Here is a 17,515-nt window from a genome sequence, read left to right as displayed (position 1 = left end):
TATGCTTTCCGCATAATCCTATGCTCCTAAGTCTGTGTTGCAAACGTTATTGCAATTGCCTATTATATTACTATGGCAAGAACTAGAGCAGACCAAGAAAGTAGCAGCCGGGGGCGCGCACACGCGCAAATACTCACACCTACCTACACACACACACACACACACACACACACACAACCAAGGGCAGCCGCATCGATGTCATAGTTCAGCAATAAGCTACACGCGTAGCTAGTCTGACAGAACTCCACTATTGCAGATATATAATCGTACTAAAAAGTCCATTCACAGTTAATCTATAACCAATATCATGCCTCATTCTCCTCCGCTAAGTAGACCTCACTTTCCTTTAGGTTCTCAAGAATCTTTGACCGTTCCTTGCCAGTACTACGCCTAAGTTCCTTCTCCTCATCTAGAGAAAACTGGCGAAAGACTCTACGTATGCGATTTATCTCCTTATCAGCTGCCCTACCCCATACCTTCATGAGGGTCGTACGCGGCCAAACTCGAGGTTTCTTTTCGCCTGGCAATATACCTACATTATAACAAGGGGTTCCGTAGTATGATGCGGTACCCCACCGGTCGAAATTCTCCATTTTAAGGCCCCTAAGTAGGTTGTCGCTTGAGCTTATCAAGACAGGGCCATCGTTGTCGATAAAATTCTGGAATACCGCGCCGGCTTCACGTCGGGTAATGAGCCAAGATGCCCTAAGGTTGACCTTAGTTTCGTCGGGATTTTTATGTTCTGGGAAATAGGTAGTTAGATCGGAAATTAATAGAAAATGACAAAGAACGAAGTCAATAACCATTCTATAATTCGTTCGTTGCTCGTCTTTTGGTTTATATACATCATCAGGGTGGACATCGATATAAAATTCGCGGGCCGTCGGGCTCTTGAGAGACCATTTATTGCGAGCGGTCCCATTAGCAGGAGTCTCATTAGCAGAAGTCCCAGCAGCAGAAGTCCCAGTCGAGGTCCCAGTAGCAGAGCTCCCAGCAGCGGTACTCCCAGTAGGAGTATTAGCAACAGGAGTCCCATTAGCAGTCACGGCAGCAGAGACCCTAGCAGCAGAGGTCCCAGTAGGAGCATCAGAAGCGGGAATCTCAGCAGCAGAGGTCTCAGCAGCCGAAGTTCCAGCAGCCGAAGTCCCGGCAGCAGAAATCCCAGTCGAAGCCCCAGCAGCAGACGTCCCAGCAGCAGACGTCCCAGGAGCAGAAATCCTAGCAGCAGACGTCCCTGCAGCAGACATCCCAGTAGGAGTATCAGCAGTAGGAGTATCAGCAACGGGAATCTCAGCAGCAGAGGTCCCAGCAGCCGAAGTCCCAGCAGCGGAATTCCCAGTCGAAGCCGCGGCAGCAGAAGTCCCAGTCGAAGCCGCGGCAGCAGAAGTCCCAGTCGAAGCCGCGGCAGCAGAAATCCCAGTCGAAGCCCCAGCAGCAGACGTCCCAGCAGCAGACGTCCCAGCAGCAGAAGTCCCAGCAGGAGTATCAGCAGCAGGAATCTCAGCGGCTTGACGGGAACCCCCGGCTGCACCGTTTACCCGCTCCGTTTTGGGCCTTACATCGTGTGGCGTTGAGTCTCGAGTTGTTCCAGCATTATTCGAGAAAACTTCCGTCATAGCAGTCTCCACGGTGCTCTCTCGCGACGGGTTGGATCCTGAGCCCGTCTGCCCCACCGAGCCTGACTGTTCTACTAAGTCCGACTGTTGCTCTTCATCTTCCGACATAGCGGTATCCACGGTGCTCTCTCGCGATGGGTTGGACCCTCCTGAGCCCGTCTGCCCCGACGAGCCCGACCGTTCTACTAAGTCCGGCTGATGCCCTTCATGGAAGTGGCTGGATTGTGGTTGTATCCATTTCTTCTCGCTGATGCATAACTCCATCCAAACTTCATTAAGAAATGGGAGGCCGCGCTCTTTGCCTTCTTGAATAAGCTTCGTATTATTACTTGCATCTTGAGCAACTATAATTGTGCAGTCTTTGGCGTCCTTAGCGGTTTTAACTTGGGACTTTTTAAGTATGTTGGCGATTTGGGCTTGAGTCTTAGAAAATGTGCCACTAAGGCCAAGAATATGTCCAGTAGGTGCATGGAAATCAGTCATTGTAAAAGGTTGTTATCAAAGATAGTATTGATAAATAGACCTTAAGGAAATACACATAGAGTATTATATACTTATGCACTGGTGGTACTTTAAATATAGTTAAGATAAATATTAGCTTTATGCTAGAATGATTAACTTAGAAAGAACTAATTATTTTTAAAGATAAACAGCCAACTATGTTAGTGAGCGAGGGAGATATTACGGGGGTTAATTTTAGCAGATGTGAGTTAATATAAACCTCATTTTAGGGCGGCCACCTAGTCACGCATTAAAGTACCGAGCCGTAACAAAGCTTAGTTAGGGGGCCTTGACCAGAAAGCCTCTAGGCAAATACAATCCGTTCATTTAACCTTATACTTAAAGATGGTTTTCGCATAATGGCACTTATTTGTTAGGCATTACCTCCCGAGGTCACCTCTCGTAGTCGGATGCAAATTTACCTACAGCTACAAAAAGACACTAGGGCCGTAAGAAGACAGTGTGCTACTTATATTGACGCTACTTAACGATATTATGCCGCGTATAATTTACTATAAAGCCGTCCGCGGAAGCGTCTATTATGCAAGCCGTTACTATACCGTCCAGGTTATAATCTAGCTTAAAAGGATTTGGACTCATTGTCAGAGATAGTCACACAATTAGCGCGAAGTAAGATTATATTAATATCGCAAAGTATAGACGGCTATAACACTACTAAGGTCTATTAAGACTCCTTTGCGCCTTATACGCGTTAATTGCTTGGTGCTTTAGGCGGTCGGTTAAATATGTGCGAGTGGCAGTAGAGTGCCTTTAATTAAAAATTAGAGCATAGGTAGTAAGGGAAATAAGGGAAGCGTTGTTAGAGAAGGGCCTTTTTAACGTAAATCCAATCTAATGATGATCTTGCTAATGTAGATCTATAGACTCCTTTCATTTTATAATTATCTTAAGTCAAAGTTACAATACCCATGACCAGGGAGTAGCGTTGCGAAGGCTGGCGAACACAGTACCGGACCTCACAAGCTCGGGCGGCTGCCACCTCTGGTTTCCAATAGATGATGCAACCGAGCTCCGAAAGCTGTTTGACCGTAAAGAGTCAGAGCCTTCCGCGCTAAGAGAGATCAGATTCGCCAATCGTCGAAGTCTATTTAAAGGTAATTCCGCTGCATAAGAAGCAAAAGTCTTATCACAACGTCGAAAACAGGCTTTAAAGGTATCCTGCATCGAGAAAATGCGTCCATTAAATTCTGTCCAAGTAATATCATCGATACTTCCCCGCCTTTCTGCAAGCCATGATTCGAGCAGGGTGTAATGAGATTGTCTTATAAATGGCCGATATATGTCGCCGAAGTCAAGCAAAATAGACTCATCATCCTTTAAACGCCGGGTAACTGGCCCTAAGTCTTTTGCTGGTGTGAACTCGAAGCCTCTCATCTGGTATTTAGCGACACAACGATGGAGCTTCGCCGTGTTTTGGTCGGGCAATAACTTCTATAAAGTGGACTTCTTCCGGCTGGCTTGTCGATAGTATAAGTGGCCTGCACACCATCCACTAATAAAGCACTACACATGGCTCGCGTAAAAGTCCTTTATAAAGCTCATGCAGCTCCTAATGCCAGAATAATAGGAGCCTATAATAAGCTGGATCTTTTGATCTCCATTCTCTGTGCGAACTTGACCATGTAAAATGCTAAAGGCTCGCCTAGATATATCGGTGTAGGTCGGTTCGTGAGTCCCAGTCCCAGGAGTATGAGATGGCATTTCCGGCATGATGCTGATTTCTTCGTGCGCTATTGTGATTGTGAACTTGCCTGACTTAACTTCTTCCTGGAGCTTTAGCTCTCTATATGCCTTTGCAATCGCATGCAATTCTTTACCCAATACAGTTTCCTTAGTTATCGCTTCGAAAGGATCAGTCTATGAAACAATGCAGTTAAGCGTTGTACGATCGACTATTGCTCTTTTGCTTTACCGTAAGGTAGAAACGATCTTGTCTCCTTCGAGCTGCCAGGAAACGCCACATGCCCCTAGGACATTTACCATATCCACGACAGATTCCTTGTACCCAGGGACGTAAAAGTCCCAGTCGGAGTCAGGTCGAGCTGATCCAGGGACAAAGAAATCCAAGGCACGAGAGCCACTAATAACGCAGCCCGTATCGAACATAGCAGACAGAAGCGTTAGTGGATGCTTGAAAGATGCCGAGAGGTAAGCCACGGGATCTGCACGAGCCCTATAGCACTGGCTCAAGATGGGGCTATACGAGAAGGCGTCCTTCAAGGCCAGAGCGTCACCAAGGTTAAGCTTGTTTATGATGTTCTTGATGGTTCTGGTCTTTTCTGAGTAAGTTTGGGCCATTTTAAGATAGAAGGTGTGATATATAGTAGAAATGTAGGGTAAAAATTGCAGTGTTATGATAATAAGTATGTATTTAAATATCGCGTCAAAAATGTAGAAGCTATTAACTATATAAATAGTACCTACGAGCTTCCCTGAACTAAAACTAAGCAAAGAAGAAGTTTTAAATAAAGTCTCTAATTTAAACCTAATAGCCGTTTATTAGTTCCCATTTGACACAAATCACATGTTAAGAGGCAAGTATTGCAACGGCAGTTAGTATAGGGGAAATTTGACAACCGACTTAAGTATTACTGGGGGGCCTTCTTTGTTGCAGGCCACGCCCTTTCCGGGGCAATGAACGTAGAATATCGTTATTTCCCCTTCATATCGTGCCTATTTTAACTATGGCACGAGGAGGAGCTTAATTTAGACGAGATGCCAACGCATAAAATAATTTAAGCCCCCGCCGTTTGTAGCATCATTTAATGTGGAAAAAGAGACGTCTAAAATAGCACCATTAAGTGGAAGACGGACGAGTTGAGGATCAAAAGGTGTGCCACGGAGATTTACCGATGGCCGCCACACCGGCTGGGCGTTAAGCCGGCTGGCCTTGGCATCGTCGGCCCTTGTTCTCCTCTTCGCTCTCTCAGCCCGGCAGAATGAAGGAGGAAAAAATCAAGAGGTGGATTAAGGTCTATGTTCCCTCCCCTCTTCTCGTCCCCTTTCCCTTGCTGGCCCCTTCCTGCTATAATGGTCCTTCTTGCTCCATCACCGGCGTCTAGGCGGTTGTATGCATGCGCCTTTTATCTGCGCGCGCCTACGCATGTACGGCTATATGTATGTAGCCTATTCTATGTATAGTCCGGGTTGTGGTAAGCCCTCACGGCCCGTGTCCCGGCCATCACTCACTCCCTCAACCCATTCTCCATACAGATGCTAAGGCTGCTCATTTGGAAGCAAGCGGGGTTAAAGAAAACACGGCTCACGGTGGCTGGGGCGCTAATATTGCCGATATCGTGCCCCTGCTAGTAAGCGGCAGGCGTCCATTGAAGGATTTCTGCTGCATTAGTACGAACCGTTCTGTCGGAACCAGGTAGGGCACCATTATGCAATACTACCGTAGCGTCCCACTGCTCCCTAGATAACCGCAGCAGCAAGACGTAGGTTACGGTTACGCCTTGCCTATGTGTGGGTGTGTAGCCTAAACAAAAGTTCAAACCCTTTTACCGAGTAGATGCCTTTGAGTCATATAATATCGCGTGTTTTTTGCGCCTACATTACACTACGGGGTAGTGTTCTATTAAGCGTCCCCGGTTGGAGCTGATGATTATGAAGATGGTACTTTGTAGACCTGTGAGTTGGAACAAGCTGATAAATCGATACTTCTACTATACATCGCGTTATTTCTCCTCTTTACTTCATTGTCCCCCTATTCCTCTTCTTCGTTGGTGGCACTTCATAATTATCGCCTCGCCCTTTTACAGCTCGGCCCATGCTCATTTTCCTCTTCGTCCAACGTCCTCTTCCGGCTCCTTGTCGTCATCTGGTGGGCATCGGCATTGTTCTTAGCTTCTTCTTTCTGTTCCTGACGTGGCGATGTTCGGATTGGCGAGGGTAGAAGCAGAGGAGATGGTGTCGATTCATGAATTTGAGCATTAGGCACCGCGGGCTCCTTATAAAGCCCTAAAGCCATCATTTCGAGGGGGTTGGCCACGGGATAGGGCGAATATTCGAGTCGGGGGGCTTGCCCTAAGCAAAGGGTGACCCCATGCCACTCGTTACCTGGTAGATAGAGGTCGGTATGAATCGACAACCAAGGAGCCAGAGGCGTTGTGAAATTCCCCTGGGGGAAGAATGTCAACGAAACACGAGGCAACATCGCCGTGTCCACGATCTGCGGCGCTATAGCCTCGGAGCGCCCAACTGAAGGAAGAGGAAACCAAATAGTAATCTCGCCGTCATCATCTATAAGAGATTCAAGCTTTGTAATGCTGCGATATAGCTGGTCTCGACCGTCGATGATAACATGAACTCCAGGTAAACCCTGGTATGAAGTGTCGACGACTTTGCATGTAAGGGGTGCCATGTCTACGGAGGTCGATCGCTGGCTGGGCTTATGTCTAGAGCAGTTCTGGGCACCCACTCCATATTTATGCTGGTTTTTGTATACCTAGCCTTTAATTGCTTAAACTAACGTCTTAATTCTAATTATTAAGACGTGTTTTATTCACGCAACTGCCAGCGTACGGACCAAAGACCGGTTTGGCCCCACACCACCAGTTCGGAGATGGGGAATCCCGCCCCGTGACGGCCGGTTCACGAGCCGCTCTTCCGCAGCCTATCTACTGCAAGCGCCGACCCTAGTCACACCGGAGAAGAGTGTCCTGATTTAACAGATCATGCGTTACACCTCGCCGGTTTACCCCCCCTACAGTAGGAATACCTGCGCTATTTTCGCCCCCTAAGTGCACTTCTATTACGGAGAACGATCACTGTGGCTTAGATATGGCGAGTTAATAAGGCTTATAATGACAATGTAACTACCACATTTATACGGGGTGCCCTATTTGCAATTTATAGTAATGGAGCTTCCAGCCTGCTTAAACATATGTACATGAATTGTTTATTCTCTTCTAGACTGACGCGCGGGGGGGGGGGTTTCAAGCCTCCTGTGACTCCGTTGGGATGACCGGCGACCTCGTGGAAGCTCCATATTTCCATCATCCCATGCAGGTCTTCGATGTCGTGTCTGGCGTTTGCCTTGTCGAAGGTAGCTCGCCGAATCGAGCCTGTCGAGTCTGGCCATATGTTATAATACTGCCTTAATAACGACGAGGGTAACATGACCTACAGTTTGGTAACAGCGTAAGCGCAAGCCAGCGCTGCTGATAGCTTGATGAATGTCATTATTGGAAGGTCAGGGGGTAGGTAATTGGACTGGTCGGGTATAGAGGAATATGCCACAACATGGCATCTAGAAGCTGTTTATATACAGAGATATAACTTAACGATTAATATAAGGTTCTTTTTAATTGAATAAACTTAATTTTAAACAGAGAATAGGCCCATTCTTTAGACTCGTCATCGATATTTACGCTAAACATGCTAAGCCAATCCTCTCCGGAGGCTGCGTTATGAGATGCTTTTACCACCGCCACTCGATAGTTTCTCGAAAGCCGAGCAAATATTTGAGATAACATGGGTCGGTCCGTGATCACGCTTCTTTGTGTATTGGCGGTAATTAATTATCTATTGCTAGTGTAGCGTTTTGTTTTTGTAGGTTGGATGACTATCGCTTTCGCTTAGTGGCTGTCTATAGACAGTCGGTAGAGCCACACTAGATATAGTATAGGCGCGCAGGCAAGGACCCAGGTGTATCTAAAGGGGGTATAAAACGCTTGCCTGTCCTCCCTTGAGAGGCAGTTGGGACGGCTCCTTGTCGTACTTGTTCGTAATCGGACGAATTGCTAATGCAAGAGACAATACTTATACCATTAGACGTTTAAATACCATAAGAGAAGACATAGTGAATATATACAGCTTAGTTAGTTTTAGAAATGAACGTGTTCATACATATAGCTTATGTCTACTTTATAAGGCCTCCAATTATTACCCTCGCTCTTGCCTGCTATTCCGCGCGAGATAATTGCATTTCATTGTCTTCAATGCCTTCGCCCCCAAAAGAGAGAAGCACGAATGACTTGATAAGCTCCTTTAGGCTCTTCTTGAGGTTATCTATCTCCCTCACCATGTCTTCGGCGGTTTGTGATCGCTTGAGTATCTCAGTAACCCCGTCTTGCACATGCCCTATTCGCATGTTTCCCGTTGATACGGCTAGCTCCAGGGCATCTAGACGAGAGGCCATGCCAATTACCATCCTAATTTACGTTATTGAGCTGCTGCGCAAGTATATATATGCCGTAACTCACCACTTTATATCTTCGTTAGTCGTTGTTCCGCACCGGAACGGTTGTTCATACGGCGGCAAATTGTCGCTGTTAGGGAACAGCATATCGTTCTCAGCAGGAAGGCCGTTAAAGTCGAACCATGAGGCTTGGGGGTTTAATGTCGACTGGACGGGTGCTACGGATTTTGAAGACGTTGTAGACGGAGAACTTGAGGGAACGGTGGAGGAATCGTGGTCAAGCTGAGGAACCTCCTCTGTTAGGTTGCCATTACGCGGATCGGCGGCTCCTGGATCTCTCCCAAATCCGCTTATGCCAGAAGGAAGGAACTCCATAAGAGAAGGTCCTATAAGTGATGTGCGAATGAACTTGGTGTAAAGAATCGTTTGTCAAGAATGTGGCAATAGACGGTTCTATCGCCCTCTTATATAAGAGCTGAATCACCTAGAATAAGAGTACAAGAAAGAAAGGGGGTCTTAAGCGCCGACTGATGGTTAATTTTAGTAATTTTATATTCAATTTTAGCTGGACCACGACGTGTCACAGCAGCGTGCCGTGAGTACAAAAGCGACAGACGGCAACCATTACTCGTGCAGTGCGGCAGACTACATCCGCCTACGAAACAATAAAGCAAGAAGCATAAATGACCATGCATATGAACAAATTGATCGCCCTTGCCGCATGCCTGCTTTGGCAGGTCAACGCCTTCCATACCATATGCCTTACGTCTCCTCTTACTACTCTTAAAGCAGGGCAGTCCGAGCTGTCAACCCTGTTGGCCCCCTCATCGCTACTGCTCATCCATCCACGGGCTAATCCCAGCGTAGCATCGAAGCGCCAGCCCAGACAAAGTGCGAGGCAACCTTGCAGTTTTCCGACCCTTCTTTCCTACCGATACACTATAACTTCAGTACGATTAATTGCGGCGGCCAACAATTTGCCACCTTTACTGTACCTGAGGAGGTCCCTAACGGGGATGCCAATGCAATCTGGTACGCGTGTCACCTCTTGTTTAAGCAACTGCCTCTAACTAAAGAAAGGCAATGCGCCGGGCTCTCTCCTTACTGCATTCGTGCATCAATATCGGGAGGGAAAGCAGACCCATCTATAGCTCCAGAAATGCAAGGTCATGTCGGATGTCTACTAGAGCTGCTCCAGACAAGTATCACCTTAGTCACTCAAACGAGATCCAACCAGGTCGTCATCGAAACGGTACCTACGGTATTCACTTCAACAACCACCAGCTTCCCTTGGCTTGAAAGAACAACCTCGCCAAGCAAGTCCTTAGAGGGCGCCACGTATACTAAGGGCACATCTTCCTCTCCTGCCTCTTCCACTTTCAGTCTGGCTGCCACACCATTCTCAAGCAGCATAATCCTCTTGACTGAACCAACCGCAGAAGCTGCATCCGAGTGGAGCCTGCCGCCTAGCATTACGACCCTCGACAAAGCTGCCTCCATCCCTGTAACCGCCCCACTCTCACAGCCAACAGTTGACGGGGTGTTCGTCAACTCCGCTTCTAAAGTCGTCACACCTCTGGCCAGCTCAGTCACTATTTCATTGGTTAGCACGTTGACCATACTGCGGTCTTTAAGCGCTGGTTGTGCTACGAGTGTCGGTTGAGTGCTACGCATAAGTAGTGTAGACTATATAATATAGCCCCTGCTGCCGGACTGGGTTTCTCATCTTCACCTTTAATCGCGCCCTTATCAATAAGTTAAAAGACACATACCCATTAGACCATGTCTAACAAGTACTTGCCCCCTCTTCGTCCGGCCAGTCAAGGCCAGACAAACTTAGTTAACTCGCAGATTAGCGCTTCGCTTCATCAAGAAAGGCACGACAGAGGGAACAGCTCGGACCAATGTGCTAGTGTCCGAGGTTTTGTCCCTGATCCCAAGCCATCTGGTACAAGCTCAGACGAGAGTTGTAGATCTATTCACCGGCAGTAGTACAAAGATTTCTTAGAGGTAACACGACGATCCTATCGACTAGAATCGGAGCTGCGCCTTTTGCAAGAACAAACGAAGTCGCTTAGAGATAGAATGTGCGATTTGGAGGGGAAGATAGGAATGCTTGAAGATAACCACGATGTCTTGGCAGAGGAGACGGCCATTACCCGAAAACTATTGCTTAAGGCGGTTGCGAAGGGAGACACCTCCCCAAATGAACAGGTACGTGAGATTTAATAGTCCATACTCCGAGTAAATGCTCATATGCTTAGAACCTGTTCTTAGATCGATAATGCAAACTTAACTGGCGGGTGTTACCATGAGAGCCATGTTGAGTCCCGCCATTCCCCTTACTTTGGATAACCGGGTAATCACCAAGGCGGATAACTGTTGAGCTTGGAGCTTAGCTCCTAGTCATGGGATGAGACCTTGAAAATGTCGAGAAAAATTAGTCTCCGTCGATCGGAAGCACCTTTCACCTCAAGTAGCTGAGCTCATGTATACTTGTAACAAAATTGTCGCCTCTTCTAAGGGAAAAGTAGTAAAGCGTCTCTTATATTTTGCCTGTATAGCCTAGCTCTAGCTGCGGTGATCCAAACAATGACTACGTGCACCACTCCGTATTAGGGCGCCGCTATGCGTCTAGTTGGAGCAAGGACTCAGGATTCTCCGCCGGAGGCTGCAAGCAGTCACTATCCCTGCCTGGCTGTGAACCAATCGCGGATGTAGCCGACTATAGTAAAGTCAACGGTATTAGATCCGCTGAAGAAGATTGTGTAGCAAGGTATCCCTGCCCACATTCCGCAGAAATTAGTTGACTGCTATATGCAAGGATGCATAGACGTTGAGTTAGCTTACATGCAAGGCATATAGTGTGGCTGTATATTAAATGACCTATCTGTCTTCTTTGCGTTGGGTCGTGATGATCTTACAAATGACTATATAAGCGCCATTGTGTTCTTGTGCTTTTATAGGTCGACTCGAAATGCAGATGATGCATCCATCGCAAAAGTTCCTTTACCGATAACTCCAGCTTATATACCACATTAGATGCCGTTAGTCGGTCTCAACCTATATGTAAAACCCGCACATTATTTATAGTTATTACTTCCCCGGATTATATTTTAGGATCCTCGTTCTGCTTAAATACCATGGCAAACTCTGTCCCTAGCTATAGAGACGTGTTATCTCTTCTAGGCTATGGTAACCTAAACCGTGCCTATACAATGCTCTTTACTTACGATGTGGCGGCATTTGCACGGGCTCTTAGGACGACAAGCGGCCGAAATGGCAGCGACGCACCTCCTTTGCAAACTCATTATCACGCTTATCGCCAGCTCGCGGCTATATTCCTGGAAGAACACGGGCGAGGCTTGGTATACTGGTCTGGGAATTAAGCCTCGCTAAGCTTACTTACATACCCAAACGACAAGAATGAGTAAGGACTTAACATTCCCTCTAAAGACACTAAACTAAAGTGATATAGAATATTCTCCTTGATGGTGTGTCTATTCTATAGATGCACGTAGAAGATTTTTGGGTGGAGATGCATTCTCGGAGCTGCCCTAGACACATGGCAGGTTGAGCAATCCAGTCCTCGACCTTCGGCGATTCATCTAGACCTTAACGCCGTTATACCGCGCGATGAGATCCAAGCTATTCTTCGAGAGCCACACAAAGCTGGAACCTTACTATTTACGTACAGTGTGGGAGAAATACACGGACTAACTACGAGATATTCCACGTGGTCTCCGCGACCGGGAATCCGGATGAGATCGCTAGCTGACCTTCTAAGGGAGATTCTAGGCGGTGATGGTGCTTCAGGCTTAAAGCTTGTATTTAGTGGACCAGGTTTCTCCATTGGAGGGCTGGTGTTTGACGAAAGCGACTTTGCAAGGATGCGATTTGAGTTTAACGACTAAATCGATCGGATCCTAGTAGGAAGAAATCGTCAGACGCTCTCTATAAGCTAAAACGTCCACGTTTAGATATTTCTTTTTAAGCAAGACCGATTGCTAAACAATTGGATATTCTTATAGTAGCTGCAGTGGTCGTAGTTGCTGCATAAGTCGGTCTAAACTGCAGTTCGCAGTTAAATACACTAATAAGCCGTTCTTCGTCCTTTTATGCTCCTTGGCTAGTGAAAACTAGATATGAACTTCCGATCTATCTCTCCGGTAGTGCGAGGGTGCCAATGGTATATCTCTTAGGGATGACAGCTCATTGAAGGCCGCGTACGTTGCAGCGAAATATATCGCATGTTTAGTATACTTACTGCGCCTGCCAGGAGCTCTTCATGTCACTAAAGACCATAGGCAGCGTTAAGGGGCAGTCTAATGCAGCTACGTAACCGGCACCTTCTAATCCCGAGAGATAGACCTCATTACGGGTTCTACTTAGCTCGTCGACGGGGCGTTTAGGCTAATAAAAGACGCAGAGATCTATATACAGTAGGAATGCATAAGGACTGACTTATTGTAGAATTTTGACAGGTGCAGTGGTAAGGCAGATTCATATGCGAGGTATGAAGTTCACACTAATGCGACCGCTTGAGTACGTGCTTGCGCAGAGGACCTACATATGACTCGCTTACACTATCTCCTTTAGGGAACGCTTCATGTAAGTTGGGTCTTCCCGTGACGATCATAGAATGCGGACATCACGCCACCATTCAGCCTTATGCTCCACCTTCCGGCGAGCACCTACATAAAGCTAGACCAGTCATCTTACCTATTCTTTCGGACTGGCGAAGGTTCCAATAGGGTAGCTAGTAGGGATCAAAGACTAAGATGACGCCGTCTGGTATCTATCGTTATAAAAGTACACGGAGCTCCCCTGGCTGCAAAGAGACATCATACCCTCGCCTAGTTACGCAGTATATATTTTTATCTAAGGTTGCTACCGCAACTACGTTGGTAGAGCCTTCGCCTACCCGAGGAGAGTAGCCTGCATTCCAGCCCGAGAGATGGCCTACCCATGCAAACAATGGTACTATATAACTAGGGTGGATCATACGGTCTAAGACGCCGACATTCGTTCGATACGCGCGCTCATTGCATTTTTATCGCAAAGATGCCGCCCATCCGGCCGGGGGCGGTAACCAGTTTAAGCCCGAGCCCCTACCCCCATGCCGAAAGAACCCCCGAATTTATGGGCCCCATGCACCCTAAAGGTCCGGAATACGTGGGGACCGCCGGGCCGTAGGACCAGCGAGTTCAATCTCCGCCTTCCGAACTCCTCCCCGTGACTAGGATCTGCCAATGTTGCCCCCATTTGAAAACGGCGCGGACAACCTCCGATAGTGTTAGGATGCCGGCGATTAGGCAACCACGATGCAATCATGCTGTCTGTGCTTCTGTATGTTTGACTTGCGTTATTGGCGATGAATTAGTCGCGACCAACAACCTCCGCTTCTCGTAGCATTGCGTCCTGCAGTGGCCGAAGTCATTAGAGGCTGCTAGGCATTATTTCGGTATGGGTGCTGCGTTATAAGCTGATGTGAGGTGGGTAATAATCTTCGCTATGGACCCAGCCACCTCCAGCGTGCACGTCACCAGTCTCTCGCAGCCGTTTCGTTTGGTGCCCTTAGATCCTAGGATTGCCGCTTCTATCGCTTTCACGTCAAGAACAAATATGCCTTTATCTTACGCGGCGGAAAAGGACGCTTGTCTTCCTCTTGAAACTTACGGCGTACGTGGAAGCCCTATTCGGTGCTCAAGCTATAGCCATCTAGCCGAATTCCTCGGTCTCCTAAGAAACAGCCCAGCCTTTTTACAGCGGCCAAGGGAGAGCTTAATATGACCGCTTTAAACGGGACTTTTGCAGTTAGCATCCCTCTTTCTCCATGAGCTTCTGTCTGACCTCTTAGCACACTATTTTGGACTTGCCGACAAAACCTGCCAGAAATTAGGGCCCATCTACAGTCTCTCGGCTTAAGCAATAAGATCACAGCTAGGCCTTTTTGGGGGCCTCAAGACAAGTGCAAGAACCGTGGTCGATATTGGTTCCGACACGGTGCTAGTCCTTCCTCTCCTACTGCGGCGATCATAAAACATTAGCGCCTTAAAAGGCAAGAATTTTGAATACGTAAGTACTATCAACTTCTGTATCTCCTTTGTCGTTATTGATGTCTACGTTATCTACTAGAACGGGCCCGCGTTACGTGAACGACGCCCTTTGCCTAGCGGCTAGCCCTTCTAAGGGAGCGCCTTATACGATCCTGAGCACCGAAGTGTGTTTACTTGATGCCTCTCTACTCTTTACCATGCATTGTGCAATAGATTAGGAATAATTATACGTTTTTCCTTTTTTGTTAAGTTGACACTATTGCTTCTCTAAGCCTTAAAACACCAAAAATCACTACCGTGAGACCTATAGCTTGCCTCAAGCTGCTCTCTCTCTCTCTTAACACCCATAACTGGTATATGCTTAGCTCTTTCTAGTCTTGCTAGGCTGCCAGCCATGGCGAGCCGGCAACATAAGCCCCTAATAACGTCAGCCTTGCGTGTCACTTGCACGCCTGACAGCTAACAGTGCTGCCTCTTGCATATGTGATCCTCTGCTATTTGCAGACGAAAAATTAAACCTCTACAGGGTTCGAACCTACGGGCTTCCCTTTTTGGAAAAGGGCGAAATCTGCTATAGTGGTGGAAAGGAGAAAGGTAAGGCTATTTAATTATGCCTTATCACGACAGCCTTACCATGCCCCACCCCCCTTTCGGTAACACCCACCTTTCGGTAGCGCAATTGAAAAATTCTCCACCAAAAGTCTACCATTTGAACTACATGAAATATGATCAGAACTTAACATTATAAACACAAAAAATATATCATTCCGTAGAGAAATGGACGCTCTTATATGTACCGGCGCTTTTTACCATTCGCCCGGATCTGGTGGTGACTGGAAGGGCTTCAGGTGCCACCTTGACTTCAATCACTGAAGCTGTCTCCACCTCTGAGACCGCCTCCTCCTCTGTGTCAGAATTCAGCACAACGGCTATCTCTTGGCTTTTAATTTGGGGAATGGCTTCCTCAGCCACCAAAGCTTCACTGAGAGTCATGAACCGTCTGTTCGGGTTCGGAATTGCTCTCCTCTTCTTGCCTCTCTGCAGCCGGGCCACTTCTTCCTCTAGCTTCGCGATTCTGTTGCTGTGCTCGGCAAGCGTCTGTTCTTGGGCTTCAAAGCCTCTAGCTATCACGGCGTATCGTCTCCGGGTGCCAGGAGTCTTGTTCTTTCCGAAATCGCGAATCTGGCGGCTGTTTCTTGGCGTATCATCAGAACCCAAAATGGCGCGGACTTTGGAGACGTCTCTACAATGTCCGCGTGAATTTCTGGATGCCGCAATGCCTTGGATCGTGAGATCGGCCAATTCCCAGTGACCCTCCAGCCGGACAATATATTCTTTGCCGTCATTCCAACCTCGCGCGCTTTAGCATATGCCCGTATAAAATTGACCTTATGAACAGGCGCAGAATCGGTCAAACAGGTCAATTTCTGAAGTTCTTTCCGGTAAGCTGCCTTGGAGGCATTGAATACACCGTTATCTAACGGCTGGAGGCCATGAGAGCAGTGGGCAGGAAGGTAACAGCAATAAACGTTGTTCAAAAAGCATGTGGCCATCCATGCATCCTGGTCTCGGTTAACAGTAATTCCTACAGAGGTGGATAAAGAAACGCACCGTTGCATGACTTCCATGTCCATCTAATATGATCAGTCTAGCATCTGAGGCATCGGCTGGTCGCGTCTGGGGCAAATAGACCTCTCAAGCCACTCAATAGCGATATGGTTGTCCGTCCATCCGTTGGGCGACGTTATGTAATGCCAGTCGGCTATTTTGCCGAATTCCGTCAAGAACCACTGTTTCTGAAGCTCTTTGCCCTTAAAGATAATGCCAGGGGTAAGGACACGGCCGTCCGCGGTGATAGCTTCAATAAATGAGGTCCAGTTGCGGGACTGTGGCCCTTTCAGAAGGGCCTTCCGTTTTGGGTCTGCACTCCCAACCACAAGACTATCCAAACCTGGCAAAAGAGTCTGGTTAGTAAAAGTAATGAAAGACAAGCCAAATACTCACCAAAGCCAGACATAATACCGCCTTCGTCAACATTCACGGTATTTTCTGGTTTAATCCATCCATACTCCTTTTCCCTGATATCGAAGAACCAGTGAACCGCCCGAGGCGTAAAAGCATTAAATCGGTTAGCTTCCTGACGTCTCCCACGCTTGTTCTTGATGTCCGGATGGCGATTGATGAATTTAGAGACCCAGTTGCGCCCCACTGTCCGCTCGTTGTTCAGTTGCTTTATAAGAGCCTCCACACATGCGCGGATCTGACTGTGGGAGGAGCATAGCCGAGAGACTCTTGGCGGAGGATCCAAGAAACCAAGCGAGCTTCCTGAGACTTACTCAAGAGTTGACGAGGCTGGATCTGATCAGCCAGGGCTACCTGGCCTTTGAGTCTGTCGGAAATAGACTGCTGAGGTATGTCATACTTTTGGGCGGCGCGGTACTGCGACAAGCCGTTTTTTGTGACATCAATTATCGCATTAGCCATAATATCCTCCGTATAAATACTCCGAGGCCGCTTTAAGGTCATTTTGGTCATGTGGTGGAGGAATAACGAGAAGAATCATCGTCAGGAGGCGGAAGGAGATTAGGGGGTTGGATGGTAATTTCGCGTGCAAGGTACGCACAGGCCGCAGACCCCTGTACAAACATTCAACCATCGAAAAGTAGAATTCAATCAATCCACTATCTACTCCAAGTGACGGCTTGTGAATATCTTCAAAGCTGGCTGGAATCCGTGTAAGTGAAATTGATGGTTTTTGGTGGGGATATTTTCTAATGCGCTACCGAAAGGTGGGTGTTACCGAAAGGGGGGTGGGGCATGGTACCTGAGCTTCCTTCTTACCTCTCTGCCCTCTTCCCTTAAGCTTAGCACCAACAAAACAACAGAGCAAAACAAAAGTGTCTCACCCTTACCAGCACGGTAGCAGGGCTACCAACCCAACCCGGCCAGATTCACTAGAACCTAGTCACCAGGATTTTTAAAGAGTGCACTGATAAGGGATCACTGACCGATTTGTCCCTCCGCCGCCCTAAGCTACTTAACGAACTCCGGTGACCAACCGGGGTTCTAACACCAGTCAACAATAGCAGAGGGTCATACCATTGCGTCAAAGGTGCCGTTCACTACTGGACGATTTTAGTGATAGGTGCAATTGCAATAATCCCTTATAACAT

The 17,515-nt window shown here is 47.5% G+C and overlaps 2 protein-coding genes across 2 annotated transcripts; both read right to left on the bottom strand.

The window, feature by feature from the left end:
* Positions 1–15,148: 15,148 nt before the first annotated feature.
* Positions 15,149–15,895, bottom strand: HRG_06927 (DDE superfamily endonuclease domain-containing protein; the record flags this gene model as incomplete). Its single annotated transcript, XM_044865398.1, has 3 exons — positions 15,149–15,175; positions 15,228–15,537; positions 15,573–15,895. 3 exons carry the CDS (start codon positions 15,893–15,895, stop codon positions 15,149–15,151), a joined length of 660 nt encoding a protein of 219 aa, XP_044719360.1.
* A 90-nt stretch (positions 15,896–15,985) lies between these two features.
* HRG_06926 (DDE superfamily endonuclease domain-containing protein) lies at positions 15,986–16,826 on the bottom strand (the record flags this gene model as incomplete). Its single annotated transcript, XM_044865397.1, has 3 exons — positions 15,986–16,293; positions 16,347–16,557; positions 16,608–16,826. 3 exons carry the CDS (start codon positions 16,824–16,826, stop codon positions 15,986–15,988), a joined length of 738 nt encoding a protein of 245 aa, XP_044719359.1.
* Positions 16,827–17,515: the final 689 nt, after the last annotated feature.

This window comes from Hirsutella rhossiliensis (assembly GCF_020360975.1).
Source record: "Hirsutella rhossiliensis strain HR02 chromosome Unknown scaffold00007, whole genome shotgun sequence".
Lineage (NCBI taxonomy): Eukaryota > Fungi > Ascomycota > Sordariomycetes > Hypocreales > Ophiocordycipitaceae > Hirsutella > Hirsutella rhossiliensis.
The sequence above is the reverse complement of the archived record's forward strand: the minus strand, read 5'-3'. Positions and strand labels throughout refer to the sequence as shown.